Here is a 19,987-nt window from a genome sequence, read left to right on the forward strand (position 1 = left end):
ACTTTCAAAAGCAAACAAAAAGAATAAAAATCTTTTTGGTTTGATCCACATAAGGTTGAGCACACACACATCACATTTGAACATTTACAATCACACAAATGAAATAGACATTCATTGAACATTAAACTTGTGTGTTGTGTGTGTGGATCAAGTGTGGAATAGTCCTTAGTCTAGAGTGAAGCTTCAATGATCAATTCAAGCAAGTCATACATAACTAATACTAAGTCAAGTGGACTATCTCAATTGTAGAAATGAACATATATGACTCCCACAAGAAAATGATTACATATCTTTGAAGCTTTTCATTTGACTTCTTTACAAGTCATAACATTTAATAATTTTGAACGAAATACATTTCATTTTGAGATCGATGTCTGAACTTTTTAATATTTCAACTTTGTGAATGAGCCTTTAGCTTTTTGAGGCACCACACATTTCAATACAAGTCGCTTTCCCTTTTTCCTAGTCAAATACTAGTATGTGCGATGGCTTTTGCCGCTCAATATCTCTTTTCGAGATTTGACATTTTATGAGCTCTTTAAGCAAAAACATAAAAACGTGGGAAAAGATATAGGCACAAGTTTATGCATGTATCAAGACCAACAAGACTAATGACTAATCATTCATGACAAGCTTGAAATTCGATTTACAACAATCACACATAGATTTCAAGGTTTTTCCACAAAGATAGATGTGCATACAAAACAAACTAAGCTCGTAAATGCACTATGCCATTAGTACGAAAGTACTAGGCCAAACTCACATGTGATATACACAACACGAGCGATCAAACTTTTTAGAGATTTTTCAATTTTTTATGAGTTTATTTATTTTTACACAAAAAAAAACAAAAGCATAAAAGTAAGGTCAAATGCAAAAACAACAAAAACAATGCATATAAAGAGATGCATGATGCACAAATGCATGACAATGAAGCATCTAATGCATGAAGGGTCCTACAAAGATCGAAAGAATTAGATCAAGGATCAAAAGAGCAAAATTTCAACCATAGGAACCCTTCCTCATCCAAACGGAACGATTGTTTGAAATGAGAGTCTCATGAGAAGTGAGACGAGGGTTGGAAGAATGAGAACCGGAGATGCACATAGACAAAGAGGTAAGAACATTAAACACTTTCTTTAACAATATGCTATTTTTTTTCAAATCCGGTGTACCCTTTTTAGCACAACTTCCAAGAAACTTAAGTTTCTCTTTTCTTTTGATTCTTTTAAGAGCTTGAAACTTGGAGCAATGAGGTCTTAGATGACCAAAGGCACCACAATGGTGACAAACAATGGGTTTAGATCCACTAGGCTTTATAGGGAGAGATATAGCAACATGGTTTTGTTCTCTCTTCAACTTGGGACATTGAAGTCTTATATGACCGATCACACTGCAATGGTGGCAAGTTGAAACAAACTTAGATCCATTCAAAATTTTAGGTTGAGACCTAAACGGAGGCTTTGGCTTGAGCGCCTTTCTCTCCACTTTTTAGTTGTTAGGATTAGTGCCCTTAAATCCTATTGTATGATGCTATGTATGACATTATGTAAGACATGATGTATGACTTAATATTGTGATTGATAAAGTTATTTTATTATTATCTAAAATAATGGTAACATGAATATGGGACATTATCATATAGTCCATGAGATGCATTGTATGTGATTTATGTGAAAAGTCACAGAAGATGTAAATCACAAGTTCTTTGTAAACTCATAATTTATAGTTTGTAGTCGGTGATGAAATTGGGCATTTCATCTGCGAAGACTATAATGTGTCAACTACGATGATTTGTCTTGATCATGGAAGTGGAAACTTTTAGTTGATATGTTGATATGTTTTAAGAGTTAAAACATATTGAACAGGACTGCTATGAGATTTATTATTCTTCTAATGACTGTCAAATGAATAATAAATCTCACGACTTCTATTTGCATGAACTCTTAATCCTGAGAGAATAATGGACCTGATCATAAAGTGTAAGTTGCTTTGATATATCAGGAGTGAGATTTGAAGTGACGGTCAAAATCTCAGTATGTTGGGTAGCCACATTTAGTGTTGATGGAACATATATTCTCAAGATGGAATTCATAGTCTCTTGATGGATATATAAAATATTCCCTTGAGAATAAATTTAATGGTTTCAGTTATTCAGAGAGTTAGGCCTAACCACTTTAGTAAGAAATTACTAAAGTATATATTTATGAAATTGGATTTCATAAATATATAATGAATAACTTTAAAAAATTAAACCGGGTACTCAAGGATAAGATATAGTAATTTACAAAGTGGCAGTCTACATTTATGACTTTGTGTTACTACGAATATTTTATGAAATGGGTTACATGTTTAATAAAGTCTTGGGATATAATTTATTAATAAGGCCTAGAGTGCAATTATATTTATATAGTGGTATTAAATATAATTAATGGTAACTTTGGACTTGTCAAGAGTTGACGGAAAAGCCCAAGGCCCATTGGAGCTAGTGTCTTATTAGTCCCACTCCAAGCCACACACTAAAACCCAATTGGAAAGGTCCAATATGCCAGCTAAATTAGATAATCAGTTAATTATAAAGGGAGAAACATACAAAATTTTTATGAGAAGAGATTAGAAAAGAAAAGAAACGGTGCGTGAGAGAGTGTGAGACACACTTTCATTCGCCCTTTGAAAAACTGATTGAGAGACCACACTTCTTGGGCGTAAAGTGGAATTGGAGTGAAGATTAAAAGTATTCTCAAGTGCTTCTAATCTTCATTTTAAATTTTCCCATACCAAGGTACGCTATCGTGTTCTTAAATTCTGAAATTTAAGTAGTGCACGTTATCAATCATAAATAAAATAGATCTTAATTCGTTGCTGTCGCTGTGAGTTTTGCATGAGATGCAAAACCAGATTTTTTCCTTTATTAGTTTCTTTTATGTGGAGGAATATACACCGATTTGCCTTTAGAGGTAGTGCTCACACTAGGCACAAAATCGGGTACCACAACATGATTGCAACATTTTCATCATTTTTAGCAATAGGTTTAGCAATCAAACACTTGGCATGCATCTTAAGAGATTCATTTTCACATTTTAGCTCATCAACAAGTTTGTTAGACAAAACAAGTTTAGCATTCAAGTCCATATTCAAACATTCAAACTCTTTCAGCTTTTCAAGAGAATTTTCAGGAAGCTTCTTATACTTTTCAACCAATTTATTGGATTCATTGAGCTTAGCAATCAAATCATCCTTTTCACAATGAAACTTGCTCAAATTCTTATGAAACTTCTTAGCTTCTTTCTTCAAGAGTTTGATGTTTGGAATATCAAAAACATCCAAAGATTCATGTAACATGGCATCACAATCATGTGGATAAACACTCATAGAGGCATTTTCACAAACACATGACATGTTACAATCAATAATATCCATAAAAGCACACAAAACACTATCCATGGAAAAACACACAAGGAGTCAAGGATCACACTTAGGTAATGAAACCAATACAAGTGTACCCGCTCTAATATCAATTGAAAGCTCAGATTTGTGTTAAAAACACAAGAGCTATTTAGACCCTAAATTAATAAAATTACGGCTCGATTGATTTTACTCTAACTTATCTAAGTGCGGAAACAAGAGTAAATGAAGCACAATCAACCGATACTACTCTAATGCATAAACATGAACAACAAACAAGTAAAGTACAAGAGTAAGGGAAAAGAGATGCAAACACAAGATAACACAGCGATGTGTTATCGAAAAGGAAACTGAAGAACTCGGCTAAAAACCTCTCTACCGCCCTCCAAGTGGTAAATTGATCCACTGGAGAATAAAGTTAGAGTACATGAATAACAAAAGACCCTCCAAGCCTAGTCTACCCAATGCACTTGAGCCCTCTAAGCTCCTGCTACTAATATACTTTACGGAGTCATATTTTCTCTAGCTTTCCGGATCCCGCAATACGTTTACTAACCTTTTCTCAAGTTTTTTGTAGGTACGGGACGACTACAAGGTGGAGATTTTTTCCATCATAGCTTGGCTACTCTGGAATCGAAGAAATTCAATCCGCCTAGAATGCCTGACTTGGCCTTTGAACCACTTCTTTTCCGAGGCTGGCAAAATCCTACAAGACTTCCTCAAGGCTCATGATGAAGCTCCTATCACAGTCCAGGATCTAGTTCAAGCAAACTGGACTGCCCTGAACCAAACACGGTATAAAGCCAATTTTGATGGAGCACTATTCAAAAATAGCGACTCAGTTGGCTTGGGTGTGATAATCCGCGACTTCAACGATGCAATCATAAGTGCCCTGTCGATGAGTATACCTCTCCCTCAATCAATGGAAATAGTTGAAGCTTTAGCCTGCAGACGTGCTGTGCAGTTTGCTATTAAGATTGGTTTACATAAAGTGTCTTTCGAAGGCGATGCAACAGTGGTCATCAATGCAATCACAAACGGCATGACAAACCAGTCCTCGTATGGTCATATTATTGGCGACATCCTTGCTCAAGCTTCCCTTTTATCTTCTTTTGATTTTTGTTTTGTTAATCAGTCATGTAATAGAGTAGTTGATGCTTTGGCTAAACATGCTAAAGTAGGCCTAGATTTGCAAGTTTGGTTGGAAGAGTCTCCTAAGGACATAGTCCCTTTGGTTTTGGATGATGTTTCTTGATTTTTTCTAAAGCCCAGCTTGATATTCGGGTCTGGTTTCTCAAAAAAAAAAAAAAGTTATATGCTAATCTAATAAATACACTTTTTCATATTCATAGTTTAGTTATGATATGAATATTTACAATGAAAATGGAATAAAATTATATGAAATTAGTTTATATATGATTCTAATATACTATAAAAAATTATATTATCTTATCTTATATTATATTATATTATATTATATATCAATATTATGTTATTTGCAAATGAATCTGTATCTTTAATCGCCAAAATTTTAAAAATAGATGTATTATATATGTATGTCGTTCTTTTTCCGTTTCCGTAATTTTATGCCGTATTTATGAAATGTACTTTTCTTGAAAGATACCAAACTATACGCATCAGTATGTTTGTTGCACTATATACAAAACACATTTTACTAACTATGATCAAGACATTATTTTTGTTAATTTTTTTTTTGTGACGTCTATAATTTCTTAAATCTTGAATAAAAGCTCTACACAAACTATAATAATTTCATTAAAAATATTGATTTAGTTATTAAAACAATCAACTAATCTATTTCACTAGAAAATACAATATACTTTATAATAAGAGTTGGTTCCTAAAACTAAAAGCTATGGTCTTCTCAAAAAAAGAAAAAAGAAACTAGAAGTTGTGGTCGTTTCAAGTGTCTATTCTACCTACTTATATACCATGTGTATCGTTTTGCATTTACTATTAGCTTATTGTTCTCACGAATTTTTTTTTTTACCGCTTTTATCAATTTTTATCTTTTCAATAACAATATGATCAAGTCTTTTTTTTTTTAATGAAATATCAGCAATTTTTATTTGTTTTATCAATCTTTTTTGCATTTATGAATTATCAATAGTTCATATAGTTTCTCAAGTAAATTATATATTTTTAACAAAGAATAAGCATAACCACAAATCTTTGCATTGAGAATGACAAGAGTTAAAAATTTGTGTTATATGCTTAATGGTGTAGCCAAGATTTCAATTCAGGGGAGCAAGATTGAAAGTGAAATTGATCTAAAAAATATTAATTTATATTAATAATAAAATAAAAGTAATGATTATATATTAATGGAAGTATGGTATAATTATATTTCTCCATAATCTCAATTGACTATAAGTATATATTGCATATCATTAAAAAAAAATATAAAAAAAATAATCAATTCATAATTGAATAACAATCAAACTAACAAATTAAATATAAATACATAAATTTTAAATAAGTAATTTGATTTTAAAAAATAAATTAATGCAAAAGTGTTAAAAATATAACAATTTACTTGAAAAGTTGTATCTTCACCACCTTGAATGCTCTTAAAAATAATGTAGAATTCAACATTTCATTTTTTTTTTTTTTTTAAAGAAGCTAAAATTTGGTTCTACAGCAAAAACACTGAGTTTGAGGTATAAAAAAAAAAAAAAAAATTAAAACCAATAGAAAAGATAAAGGAGTGGAGGCTAGGGTTGTTGTTTCATATAAAAGGACATAAGAAGTAGGTTATATATATATATATATATATATATATATATATATATATATATATATATATATTTATATATTTATATATTTATATATTTATATATACTACTACTACTACTACTACTACTACTACTACTACTACTATTTAAGGGGCTTCTCCTATTTGGGTTCTTCAATTTTGATGTCTAAAATACTCTCATCATACTCACTTACAAGTCTTCAATTAACGGGGATAAATATGTAAATTAAAACTCCTATACTTTAAAACCCACAAACTCACACATTCTTCTTCAGATTGAAGGCATTCAGTTTAGCTCTACATCATCTTCTTTCTTCTTCTTCTACTTTCAGATTAGGTTTCTAAACAATTTAAACAGACTTTGTCAGAGGCTCCAACGGCTTTTCAAGTTCTATATTTTGCAAGTTCCTCTTTCTTTTATTTTATTTTATTTATCATTGACTTTCTTTGAGTTCTCACTTGCCATGGCTGCCAAGTATTTATAGTTTAAGGATTAATTACTTTTGGGTGAATGTGATTAGGGATTTATGGGTGTTTGATGGTTGCTAACTACCTGTGGCTACCTTAAAAATTTAGAAAATGAGGGTTTGTGCTTGAACTGGTTACTCAAGAAAGGATATTGGTAAGGGCTCTTTTTTTTTTTTTTTTGGTCTGCAATCAAACACAAAATCTTTTTTTATTTTTTTTTAATTCAGAATATACACTATTTTTCTCTTTTTCTTTTTCTTTAATAACACTCATGCTAGCTTTGGTTTGTTGATTAAAGTTTTTTTTTAAAAAAAAAATACTTGATTTAACCCTTATTCTTTTATTTCTCTCAAGTTCATGTACACACAAATTTTTTGGATTACATTGAGAAGGCATTGGAATGGAATATTAGATAAGTTTGGGTGAGAGACTTTACAAGAATTATTGTATGATTCAAACTTCACATGAAGTGGTTGTTATCTAAGAAATTGATGTAAAAAAATTTCTTTTCTAACAGTAACTATATTTATCATTTGTATAATTCTATGTAAAGTTTAACTTACATTTTTTAATAAGTATTAATTTACTACCCTATCAAAAATGTTACGTACCTTTTCTCGGTTTTAAAGGTAGTTGATAAATTTTAAATTTAAGCTCTTTTTAACTTTTGTTATTGTAATACCCGGAAAAAAAAAAGATTAAAAGGAAGGGTATTTAAGTAAATCTTTTGTAGGGTTAATTTTATAATTTATAATTATAAGGGAGTTTTTTTAGAAAATAAGGTTGAAGCCCTAGCTAAATATTTAAGCATATTAAGTCAAGGTATATAGGGAGATATTTTGAGAGAGGAGACTATTCAAAGAACTGAATTAGAGAAGGTTTGACTACACTCTAGAGGTAAGAACCTAAGAATCTCTTTTTTGTCAAATTTAAGCTTTATTTGGAATTAAAGTTTTTTTTTATGTGAGTATTTTGACCAGAGAAATTATTTAAAGATTCAAAAATTTTAAGGATGCAAATGAAGAGAAGCTTAGATTTATCTTTCGTAAACTAGACAGCGTACTTGCAGATTTTTCTAGGTTTAGTGTTGAGCGCATATTGAAGCTGCAGGTTTAAGCGGGTGAGGGATCAGTTTTTTACACAATGTTTGTGCCAGGAAACTGCATCGAATTAATGGATTCGGAGAAAAAAAAAAGTTCTAGTGAGTATAGGTTTAGGTTTGAATTCTGACAAGTTAAAAAAAAAAAAAAAAAAAAAAAAAAAAAGGGTTGTACGTAACAGTGAATTTTGTTGAAGATGTCGGCTACAAAAAAAAAAAAAAAAAAAAAGGACGTAGGTGCAGTACTTGGAAGGATGGTCCACGTTGTCATTCCTAGATTGATATAGCACCAGCCTTTTATTTCAAGGCATTAAAGGTGGCAGAATGTGTGTGTATATATATATATGTATCAAAATATTATGATAGGTGGAATTTTGGTGTGAGATAAGCAGATAATTATGGGATATTTTTAATAGTTTTTTTCTGGTCGGGTACCATTATAAGTCTTTCTTAAATTATTTGATTATTGAGTAAATTGTATTTATAAATTGTTAGGTGAGATCTAAGGATTTTTAGAGAAAGTGTTAGAGAGAAGTTCTTTGTGGTGAACTAGCCGAGGTAAGTAACCTTATCCTAATTGGTTTTATTTTGCGTATTTTAACTACTAAAAATTGTTTACAGTTGTTACAATTTTATTTCTATTGTATTACTGATTTCAAGTAAAGAATAATCACCAATATATCTGATAATTGAATATATGATGTAGTTTATTTAATTGTTTTTTTTAGCTATACTGATTCAAAGTAAAGAACAAAGAATTTCCACAAATATATATGCGCATTGAATATAAGATTTATTTTATTTAATTGTTTTTTAGGCTATATTGATTTAAAGTAAAGAATATAGAAATATCACAAATATATTTGAATATTGAATATATGATTATATATATATATATATATGCATTTGTGATAGGCCAAAAATGTATTGACCCCTTGTGATGAATTAAGTTGATTAATTAGCCAAGATTATCAATTAATCAAATTAACATGCAAACGCGTGGTAGCACAAACAAATCACTAATAATCTAAAGAATGCAACGGAAAATAAAAGACACGGTGATTTGTTTACGAATGGGGAAACCTACACGGCAAAAACTCCACCGGGTGATTTTAAGGTCACCACTCCCGAAACTCCACTATTATCACAATAAGCGGTTACAAGTAAAGGAATCTCAAGTACCTTACCAACCTACAGTTGAACCTTTACCCCAATACCCAATTGGACTTGTTCTGTAGTGACAGTTTCTCCTTTTGATGCATGGCTCCCAAGTACGTGACTAACCAATTGCGCGGATCCTAGTATGCGACTCCAATCACCAACTAGAGAAGATTGTTGGCTGCAAAGCCTTTTCCATTGGCATTTTTCATGAATTTCTTGAATTGCCTGGTGATGTAGGACTTCATCTTAGAGTCTTCATTGTCTGATGACTCATCTATGTCATTGCTCTTGGCCTTTAGTGCCATGCTCTTGCCTTTTCCCGGCTTGCCAATTCTTGTCAACCCTAGCTCATAGGTTTGCAGATTACCAACCAGCTCAATCAGAGGAATCTTATCAATATCCTTTGATTCCTCTATCGCCGTAATCTTGGCATGGAATCTCTCGGGCAGAGATCTGAGCACTTTCCTCACAATCTTGGGTTCAGGAATGGTTTTCCCAAGATTGAAGGCTGAGTTCACTATGTCCTTGAGCTTGGCATAGAACTTATCGAACGACTCATCCTCCTCCATCTTAATTTCTTCGAAGCTTGTTGTGAGCCTTTGTAGCTTCGAATCTTTTACAGCCTTTGTTCCCTCATAAGTTATCTGGAGGATGGTCCATGCTTCCTTAGCAGTTTCAGTGGGTGGGGGATATCTTCTTGAACTCCTCATTAGTGACCGCACTGAACAAGGCATTCAATGCTCTACTGTTGAAGTTTTCCGCCTTGATCTTAGCTTCATCCCAATCGGTCGGCACTTCTTTAGGCTTGGTCCAGCCTATCTCCACAGCTTGCCACACCTTCTCATCTAGAGACTGCAAGAAAGCTCTCATGCTTACTTTCCAGTATGCATAGTTAGTACCATCAAATAATGGAGGTATGATAAGAGACTGACCTCTATCCATGACAAACAAGGGTCAATGGATCACACACAAGGATTAAACCCTAATCAGAGTGTGCCTGCTCTGATACCACTTGATAGGTCAAAAACGTATTGACCCCTTGTGATGAATTAAGTTGATTAATTAGCCAAGTTTATCAATTAATCAAATTAACATGCAAACGCGTGGTAGCACAAAAAAATCACCAATAATCTAAAGAATGCAGCAGAAAATAAAAAACGCGGTGATTTGTTTATGAATGGGGAAAACCTACACGGCAAAAACCCCACCGGGTGATTTTAAGGTTACCACTCCCGAAACTCCACTATTCTCACAACAAGCGGTTACAAGTAAAGGAATCCCAAGTACCTTACCAAGCTACAGTTGAACCTTTACCCCAATACCCAATTGGACTTGTTCTGTAGTGACAGTTTCTCCTTTTGATGCACGGCTCCCAAGTACGTGACTAACCAATTGCGCAGATCCTAGTACGCGACTTCAATCACCAACTAGAGAAGATTATTGGCTGCAAAGTTCTTCAATTTATCCACACGAAGAAGATCAAGAAGATGCTTGGTTACAAAACCCTACAGTGCAAAGACACAACAACTTCTTCACAAGAGAGATGAACTAGGACAAGAACTTCGTCTCAAGTCACAATTTGCATGAACAAGGATTTCTCAATGCTTGTGCAACTTGTGACCCTTTGACGGCCCTTAGAATAATCCTTTTATATGTCTAGGGTTAGGAGAAAAGAAGTCCCAAAGACACATCCACGGATTAGAATTAAAACAGAACTTAGAATCAGTTTTTCTTAAATCTCGACAGCTAAAGGTGTCGAGGTGCTGTCGATTAGCTGTCGAGCCACAGGGCTGGAACAGCATCTTAAAGCTCGATAGATGCAACTATCGAGCTTTAATGAAAAGCACTTCTCAGCTTGTTTATTGGACAGACTTGCATGGCTTTAACACTTGATCTTAAAACCTTATTTCTTGAAGCATTAACCTCATCTTAAATCTACCAAATTACAAGTAAAGTGCATTTTGACAAAGGATTAGCCAATTACATAAATAATGAATGACATATGTTCTAAACAAGTGAAACACATATGTCCTAACAATCTCCCCCTTTGGCAATCCGTGACAAAACCACAAACAACAAATGAACATATGAGAGAAGTCGTAAATCACTTAACTCATAGTCACTTGTTGAATACAATAAAATCTATCCTAACACAAACTCTTGAAAAACTTTGCAAGAAGAGAGTTTATGACAAGTAGACTTTGAAAACCTGTATTTCTGAAACATTTTAAACAAAACTCATCAAGGCGTCTTAGTGTGAAACAGAAATAATAGATTGCATACAAATAAAGAAACATGTGTATAAAGAGAGAAAAGAAACAACACATGTAGAGAGTTAGGTGAAAGAAACATACATCATCATATATATAACAAAATGAGCACAATGTATGTAATAATGGTCACAAGACCTAGGTACAAGAAGAATATGTATCTAAAGAAGAGAATAGAAAAAGATACAAGTAATCCTCACTACATCCCTCAGCACACAACACTCCCCCTATCAAAAAGATGTCTCATAACCCAAAACTACTCCCCCTTTTTGTCACGAGTGACAAAGGGTAGAGTGTCAAGTAGACATCTCATCGGTAGAGCTAGCATCGCCATAGTATATTATAACTCTTAAAATCTCATATTATATCTTATTACTTTACAGATCTATTACTTGATAGAACTTTTTAGGATTTTAGTTACTTATTGAGTTGTCAGCTCACCCCTTTTTCCCCTCCAGTTTTAGATTGTGAAGAATAACAAGTTTTGGGAGTTTTGATGTTGTGTTGTGAGAAGGAAAAGAAGCGTAGTGATTTTGGGATTGGAGGGTCTTCTAATAGTTTTATATTCATTGGCCAATTGGCATTATGTACATGAGGTTTGGATTTTGTTCCTATTAAATTATTGGAAATATATTTATAAAGAAATTGTTGAGGTATTTTGGATTTATTTGATTTAATTTTTTTGAGGATAAATTTTAGTTGCTAAGAAGGTCTTGCACACTTGTATGGTGCTTACTTTATAAGCATGCGACGGTTGTCACATGCCTATCTTTATTGTTGGGTTCAGGCATGACACAAGGAAAAACGCTAGCCACATCTGCACTATACCTCAAAAGGACTAGTCACAATTGAGGCTTCTTTTAGTTGTTAATAAAGCCCAGTTCAACCCAGCAAATACCCGATGTAGGACTCATCACATACCCACACACATCACACAATTAATCAAATTAGGGTATCACAATCTCTCCCACTTAAATCTCTAATGTCCTCGTTAGGGCCCACTTTGTGGAGTAGTGTCTCTGAGCCCACACGGGGTTACCAGGCCGGCTCCTATACCATACGTAACGACCCAAGGAAAAGCGTTAGCCACATCTGCGCTATACCTCAAAAGGACTAGTCACAATTGAGGTTTCTTGTAGCTGTTAATAAAGCCCAGTTCAACCCATTAAATACCCGATGTAGGACTCGTCACACACCCACACACATCACATAATCAATCAAATTAGGGTATCACAATTATGGATGTGTAGTAAGTGGCTAACTTTTAGGACTAAAAATCTAAAATTTTGGATTAAACAAAAACTAATAACTGTTATTAAATTTTTTTTAAAAGAACAAAAACACCAAAAAATGTAGATCCTGCCATACATAAAATTTTAAATTTAAGCTTTTATTTACTTCTATTATGGATGTGTAGTAAGTGGCTAAATTTTAGGATTAAAAAACTACATTTTAGGATTAAACAAAAAATGATAATTGTCATACATAAAATTTGTAATAAAGAACAACAACAACAACAACACCAAAATGGAAAGAAAGGTGGACATCCTGCAGCCTTTCCTTTAACAAAAAAAAAAAAAAAAAAAAAAAAAAACAACAACAACACCAACAACAACAACAAATTTTTTTAGCCTTTTACTGTAAAAGAAGTAAAAAATTTAGTCGCTAAATTTTAAATTTAAAATCTTTTTAACTTTTTGTTATGGCTAAATTTTAGAATTAAAACATCACATTTTAGGATTAAACAAAACTCAATAATTATCATACATCAAATTTGTTAAAAAGAACAACAACAACAACAACACCAAAAAAAAAAGGACATCCTAGAGCCTTTCCTTTGACAAAAAAAAAAAAAAAAAAAAAACAACAACAACAACAACAACAAAAATTTGAGCCATAAAAGAAGAAAAAAGAAAGTAGTTGCTAAATTCTAAATTTAAGCTCTTTTTTAAATTTTTGTTATGTATGTGTAGTACAAAACAAAATTTTAGGATTAAACAAAACTTGATAACTATCGTAAATAATATTTATAAAAAAAAACAAAAACAACATCAACAATGACAACAACAAAAAATGTTAATCTTTTACTGTAAAAAAAAAATTAAAAAAAAAGATAGTTGTTTGTAGACACTACATTTTATATCCCTTACGACTCGAGCCCCCCGTTCCCCAATGATGGTGAAATTCCAAGACCCAAGGTTGGTTTAGGGCCAATTAGATGTTAAATTGACTTGAGAAATGTTTAAGTGAAAAATATAACTTTTAATGAGCAAATGAAACCTTTTGGAAAAATAAGGCCAAGGAAGCCCTTGGCATGCGCACGCAAGAATCAACCTGCACGTGCAGCCATGGTGCATGCGCAAGCAGGCATGATCTTATGCGTGCATGTTGGGTTCCATATGTTAGGATTAGTGCCCTTAAATCCTATTGTATAATGCTATGTATGTTATTATTTATAACATTATGTATGACTTAATGTTGTGTTTAATAAAGTTGTTTTATTATTATCTAAAAATAATGGTAACATGAATATTGGGACATTATCATATAATCCATGAGATGCATAGTATGTGATTTATGTGAAAAGTCACAAAAGATATAAATCACAAGTTCTTTCTAAACTTAGAATTGTAGTTCGTAGTCGGTGATGAAATTGGGCATTTCATCTGCGAAGACTATAACATATCAACTAAGATGATTTGTCTTGATCATGGAAATGGAGATTTCTTGTTGATATGTTGATATGTTTTAAGAGTTAAAATATATTGAATTGGACCGGTGTGACATTTATTATTCTCCTAACGACTGTCAAATGAATAATAAACTCACGACTTATATTTACATGAACTCTTAATACTGAGAGAATAATGGACCTGATCTTGAGGTGTAGGTTACTTTGATAGATCAAGAGTGAGGTCTAAAGAAACGATCAAAACCTCAGTATGTTGGGCAGCCACATTTAGTGTTGATGGAACATATATTCTCAAGATGGAATTCATAGTCTTATAACGGAGATACAAAATATTCCCTTAAGATAAGTTTAATGAGTTTGTTATTCAGAATGTTAGGCCTAACTACTTTAGTAAATAGTTACTAGAGTATATATTTATGAAATTGGATTTCATAAATATATGATGAATAACTTAAAGGATTAAACCAGGTACTCAAGGATAAGATGTAGTAATTTACAAAATGACAGTCTACATTCATGACTTTGTGTTACTACGAATATTTTATGAAGGGGTTGCATGTATAATAAAGTCTTGGGATATAATTTATAGATAAGGACTAGAGTGCAACTATATTTATATAGTGATATTAAATATAGTTAATGGTAACTTTGGACTTGTCAAGAGTTGACAGAAAAGCTCAAGGCCCATTGGAGCTAGTGTCTTATTGGTCCCTTTTGGTCCCACTCCAAGCCACACATTTAAGCCCAATTGAAAAGGCCCAAAAGGCCAGCCCAATTAGATAATAGGTTAGACACAAAGGGAGAAACACACATAATTTTATGTAGAGAATTTTGGAAGAACACCATTGTGAAGTGGTGTATGTAAGTATTAGATACTTTGACATTCTCCCTTTGGAACTGATTGAGAGACCACACATCTTGGGCGTTAGTGGAATTGGAGTGAGGATTGAAAGTGTTCCCAAGCGATTTTGATCTTCAGTTTTGAAATTCACCGCTCCAAGGTACACTTTCTTGTTCTTAAGTTCTGAAACTTATTTAGTACATGCTAACTTGTATGAATGAAGTAGATCCGTTATTTTTCCGCTGCGCACATGCCCAATTGAATAGATTTAACTCAGGAGAATGTTCAAAAATCCGGCCGATGAGCTTTTGTTTTTGAGGTATTAGTCTAAACTTTTTTTTTCTATTTTTTGTACTTTAATATTTCTATTTGCTGTAGTTTTTGTTATATTATGTTTTATACCCTGATATAGTTTAGGTTACTATAGTCTTTGTGTTTGAAAGCATGTTAGGGTGTTAGATTTATCATTTTAAAGTTTTGTTATATCTACTGTGTTGGTCTTTGGGCTAAGCCCTACGTGCACATAATCTTGGCTGCATGTGCAAGATGGACCATGTGCACGTAGTATTGTTCATACGTGCACATGATTCTGCCTAGAAACCCTAATCTTATTTTATTTGTTTTTGTCTCTTATTTCACATGTAATACTTCTGTTTTAGACCTTATTTCATGTATTCATGATTTTAAGCTTCTGTTTCACATGTTTGATTGTTTGTTTGTCTTCCACATGTTAGAATTAGGGTTTATCTTGTGTTTTCCTTATTCCAATGCCATGAACATGCATTCACATGTCCATGTATGAATGCCATAGGTGCTAAGGTGCAGCAAGGTAAGTGAGGTAAGTCATGCATGCACATGTACATGCATTTTGGTTGCAATCTCATTTAGGGTTGATGAACATGATGTGGTGGTTTGAATAAGCATGTTGAGTTCATAATGTTCTCCATGATCTCTTGAAGATACCATGATCTCTTCCTGCCTATTTTTTGCTTTGATATTGTTGTTTACATGTTTTTGCCTTGGATCTGATTTGATGACACGATGATAGATATATGCTAGAGTTTATTCCATACCATGCTAGATGAATGCTAGGTTGGTTAGACATGTATGCTAGATGAATATTAGGGTATGCCATGATAAATGAATGTTAGGCTTTGGTTGATTGCCATGATAGATGATTAGGTCTTTTTGGAATGTTTGATGCCATGTTTATTGTTAGATGATTATTAGTGTGTGTGTGTGTGTGTGTGTGTGTATGTGTGTGTGTTTCGAATAATAGTATTAAGTGTGCCTTTAATAGGGTTAAGACATAAGACACAATGAGAAGAAGCCAACCTTAGGGTTGGGCGGTTTCGGGTGCCTAAAACCTTCCAAGACCATACCGTAACTTTGAATCCATATCTCTGGTAATAAAATCAATGGTCTTTTCTTAAGAGGACACTATATATATGATTCCTAAACCATTGCAAAAACTAGGTGGTGACTCATAAACACCCCGTTGTGTTCATAGTGGTGACTCCGCTGGGGATTATGAGTTTAATTCCTATGTATCCTATGTCTTACCCTTAATAAAGGCTCATTTAATACTTGTTTTCACACACATTCACTTGGTTCTATTATCCCTTTACCTCAGCTGGTGATGAGTGGGAATATGGAAAGCTCCATTTGGGCTCAAGTCTTTCGAAGTTCATCCCACCAACTCACAATCGGTGTCATTGCCTATGGTGGGCTTTAAGTACGTTAAAGGTTTACCACCAATCCACAAAGGTCCACTTAGGCCCTCGGTTAAAATCATGGCCCACCTAGCTGTGAGTGACCTACCTATCTATCCCTTAACCTTAAGGAGCTTTCCCACACTTAGAAAGATCCTAGATCCTATTAAAAAAGGACACCCTTTTTATGTATCTCTTGTTTGTTCAACCATATATCTTGTGAAAACCTAATTTTGACAAATATAAGATGTAAAAAATGGAAGGATGGCCCTAAAGTTATGGCATAACCTAAGACAATTGGGATAAAAGAAAAGAAGTTTTCACATATAAGAGGCTTGTCCCTAAATCCAAGGGCCAAGGGTACATCTTAACTTGAAAGGTTCATAAGACCATAACTTAATTGCTATCATAAGCCCAAATTAAAAAGCCCTTTTGAAAAAGAGGACTTTGGGCCTAAGATAACAAGTATGCTATAGACTTAGCATTTAAAATCCTACAAGTCAATATGAATTTCCCTAATCTTGGGTCTCTTTGTTGTTTGCCTAGGCCCAAAATGATGAGAACTTCATGGACCTTGAGGGGAAGGCTACAATATTCTGGCTAAAGGGTTACTTTAAAAAAAAAAAAGAATGATAATAATGAAAAAAAGAAGGGCCCAAACGTGATGACTATATTGTAAGCCCATGTTTGAGACAAAGGGTTAAAAATCTCTAAGCACATTCTATTGAAAGCCCATGAGAGTAAGATGAGAGCATTATTGTAAATGGACCAAATCCCAATGAAACAAGGGGCAAGGTTCATGGGAGGAAAGAGAGTGATTTTATTGGGCCTTCATTAAAATGGACTTAAAGATTTTCTAAGAACATCTAAAAATAAACAAAACCTTTTAAATGGGACATGGAATTAATGAAAATGGAACTTCTTTTCAGGCACCATTGTACCACCAAGGTCAAAATTAAGTCCCCACTCCAATTCAAGTCCAAGAGAAGAATGGAAGGCAAGACATTCCAAGAAGAAACCCCTCAAGAAGAAAAGATAAATGCTTTAAGTGAAGAAGCCCTCGTGCAAAAGCTACTTGAGAGTGTGGAGGCACAAGGTGAAGTCCCTAAGAAGATAATAAACCACCTCTCCAAGATAGAAGAAGTTGAACTAAAGGAAGGAAAAGACTGGGATGATGAGGACAAGGCTGATTCTGAAAGAAGCAAGCTAACTCAAGAAGACATCGACCGGATGATGACAGAACGAAAGGTTTGCCTACTTCTACTCAAATTCATGCCTCAATTAAGGAGCGCTCCCAGACCATGGACTTTCAAGAGAGCTCATGTCAATGACTTCTCTGAAGCTAGAGATGCGGGATCTTGGGAGGATCATGACTAGCTAGAATGAACCTTGATGGTAGGGGTAACTCAAGTCACCCCGGCTCGCTTCATACATGAACGAGACATGGATCCTTCTTCTGATGACAATCAATATCTTGTGTTGACTCTAGATGAAGAAGAAGAGGAAGGAGATTATGGAGTGATTAACTATTGGAGTGAAGATGATGATGACTGGTTTTTTGACGAGACGAAAGGATATTTCCCCAGCAAGGGTGAGGTTCTTTATGATATAACCGAGGCTATGTGCATATGGGAACCTTTAAAGGATGAAGACCGATCTGCTGAGCTAAAGAGTTTGTTCGAAGAGGAGGATAAGCAGAAGAGCGACGCGCCCAAAAGAAGAAAGAAGACAAAATTCATCGTGCCTGCTATGAAGCAACTTAATAATTGGACTTGGGTTGGGTTTTTTAAAAATGGGGGAAAGAAAGTTTGTAATGTAAGTCCCAATGTACTTTTCAAAATTTTTAATAGGATGAATTCTGATTTGGCTTATTTTCATGTGTCCCATGTGTTAGGATTAGTGCCCTTAAATCCTATTGTATGATGCTATGTATGTTATTATTTATGACATTATGTATGACTTAATGTTGTGTTTAATAAAGTTATTTTATTATAATCTAAAATAACGGTAACATGAATATTGGGACATTATCATATAGTCCATGAGATGCATAGTATGTGATTTATGTGATTTAGTCACAGAAGATATAAGTCACAAGTTCTTTGTAAACTCAGAATTTTAGTTCGTAGTCGGTGATGAAATTGGGCGTTTATCTGCGAAGACCATAACATATCAACTAAAATGATTTGTCTTGATCATGGAAGTGGAGACTTCTAGTTGATGTGTTGATATGTTTTGAGAGTTAAGACATATTGAACTGGACTGCTGTGAGATTTATTATTCTCCTAACGAGTGTCAATTGAATAATATATCTCACGACTTCTATTTGCATAAACTCTTAATCATGAGAGGATAATGGACCTGATCATGAAATGTAGGTTGCTTTGATATATCAAGAGTGAGATCTAAAGTAACTGTCAAAACCTCAATATGTTAGGTAGCCTCATTTAGTGTTGATGGAACATGTATTCTCAAGATGGAATTCATAGTCTCTTAATAGAGATACAAAATATTCCCTTGAGATAAGTTTAATGGGTTTGTTATTCAGAATGTTAGGCCTAACTACTTTGGTAAATAATTACTAAAATTTAAATATTTATGGAATTGGATTTTATAAATATATAATGAATAACATAAAGTGTTAAACCGGGTAATCAAGGATTAAAATGTAGTAATCTACAAAGTGGCAGTCTACATCTATGACTTTGTATTACTACGAATATTTTATGAATGGGTTACATGTACAATAAAGTCTTGGGATATAATTTATAAATAAGGCCTAGAGTGCAATTATATTTATATAGTGGTATTAAATATAATTAATGGTAGCTTGGGACTTGTTAAGAGTTGACAGAAAAGCCCAAGGCCCATTGGAGCTAGTGTCTTATTAGTTCCTTTTGGTCCCACTCCAAGCCACATACTAAAGCCCAATTGGAAAGGCCCAAAAGGCCAGTCCAATTAGATAATTAGTTAGATACAAAGGGAGAAACATACATAATTTTCTAATGAGAATTACTAGAACATCATTGCGAAGTGGTGTAAGGTGTGTTAGACACTTTGACATTCTCCCTTTGAAACTGATTGAGAGACCATACATCTTGGGCGTAAAGTGGAATTGGAGTGAAAATTGAAAGTGTTCCCGAGAACTTCTGATCTTTGGTTTTGAATTTCATCGCTCCATGGTATGCTCTCTTGTTCTTGAATTCTGAAACTTACATAGTGCATATTATCGATTGTGAATGAAGTAGATCCGTTAATTTTCCGCTGCATATGTTTTGTATGAGATACAAACCATGTTTAATCCTATAATCCTACAATTGGTATCAGAGCGATCTTCAATTTCCAATTTGCATAACATGTTTTGTGAGTTTTGGAATCAAGAATGATAATTTCATGATGTTAGAAAGTTATTTGATTGATTTTCTGCATGGTGATTAAAATTATGTTTTGATGAAAATTGAAATTGATGTTAAGATGTTGTTTAAGTTTGATATTAAGTATGTCAATTTGAACTTTAAGGCTATAACATCAATGGAAATCAGTTTAGATAGCAATTTCTGTCT

General features: G+C 33.4%; 1 protein-coding gene across 1 annotated transcript; it reads left to right on the top strand.

Moving 5' to 3' along the window:
- The first annotated feature begins 1,099 nt into the window (after positions 1–1,099).
- On the top strand, positions 1,100–4,660 carry LOC142628832 (uncharacterized). Its single transcript, XM_075802870.1, has 2 exons — positions 1,100–1,117; positions 3,983–4,660. The coding sequence occupies exons 1-2, from the start codon at positions 1,100–1,102 to the stop codon at positions 4,658–4,660; spliced, it is 696 nt and encodes a 231-aa protein (XP_075658985.1).
- The last annotated feature ends 15,327 nt before the right edge of the window (positions 4,661–19,987 follow it).

This window comes from Castanea sativa, chromosome 3 (assembly GCF_040712315.1).
Source record: "Castanea sativa cultivar Marrone di Chiusa Pesio chromosome 3, ASM4071231v1".
NCBI classification, from domain to species: Eukaryota; Viridiplantae; Streptophyta; class Magnoliopsida; order Fagales; family Fagaceae; genus Castanea; species Castanea sativa.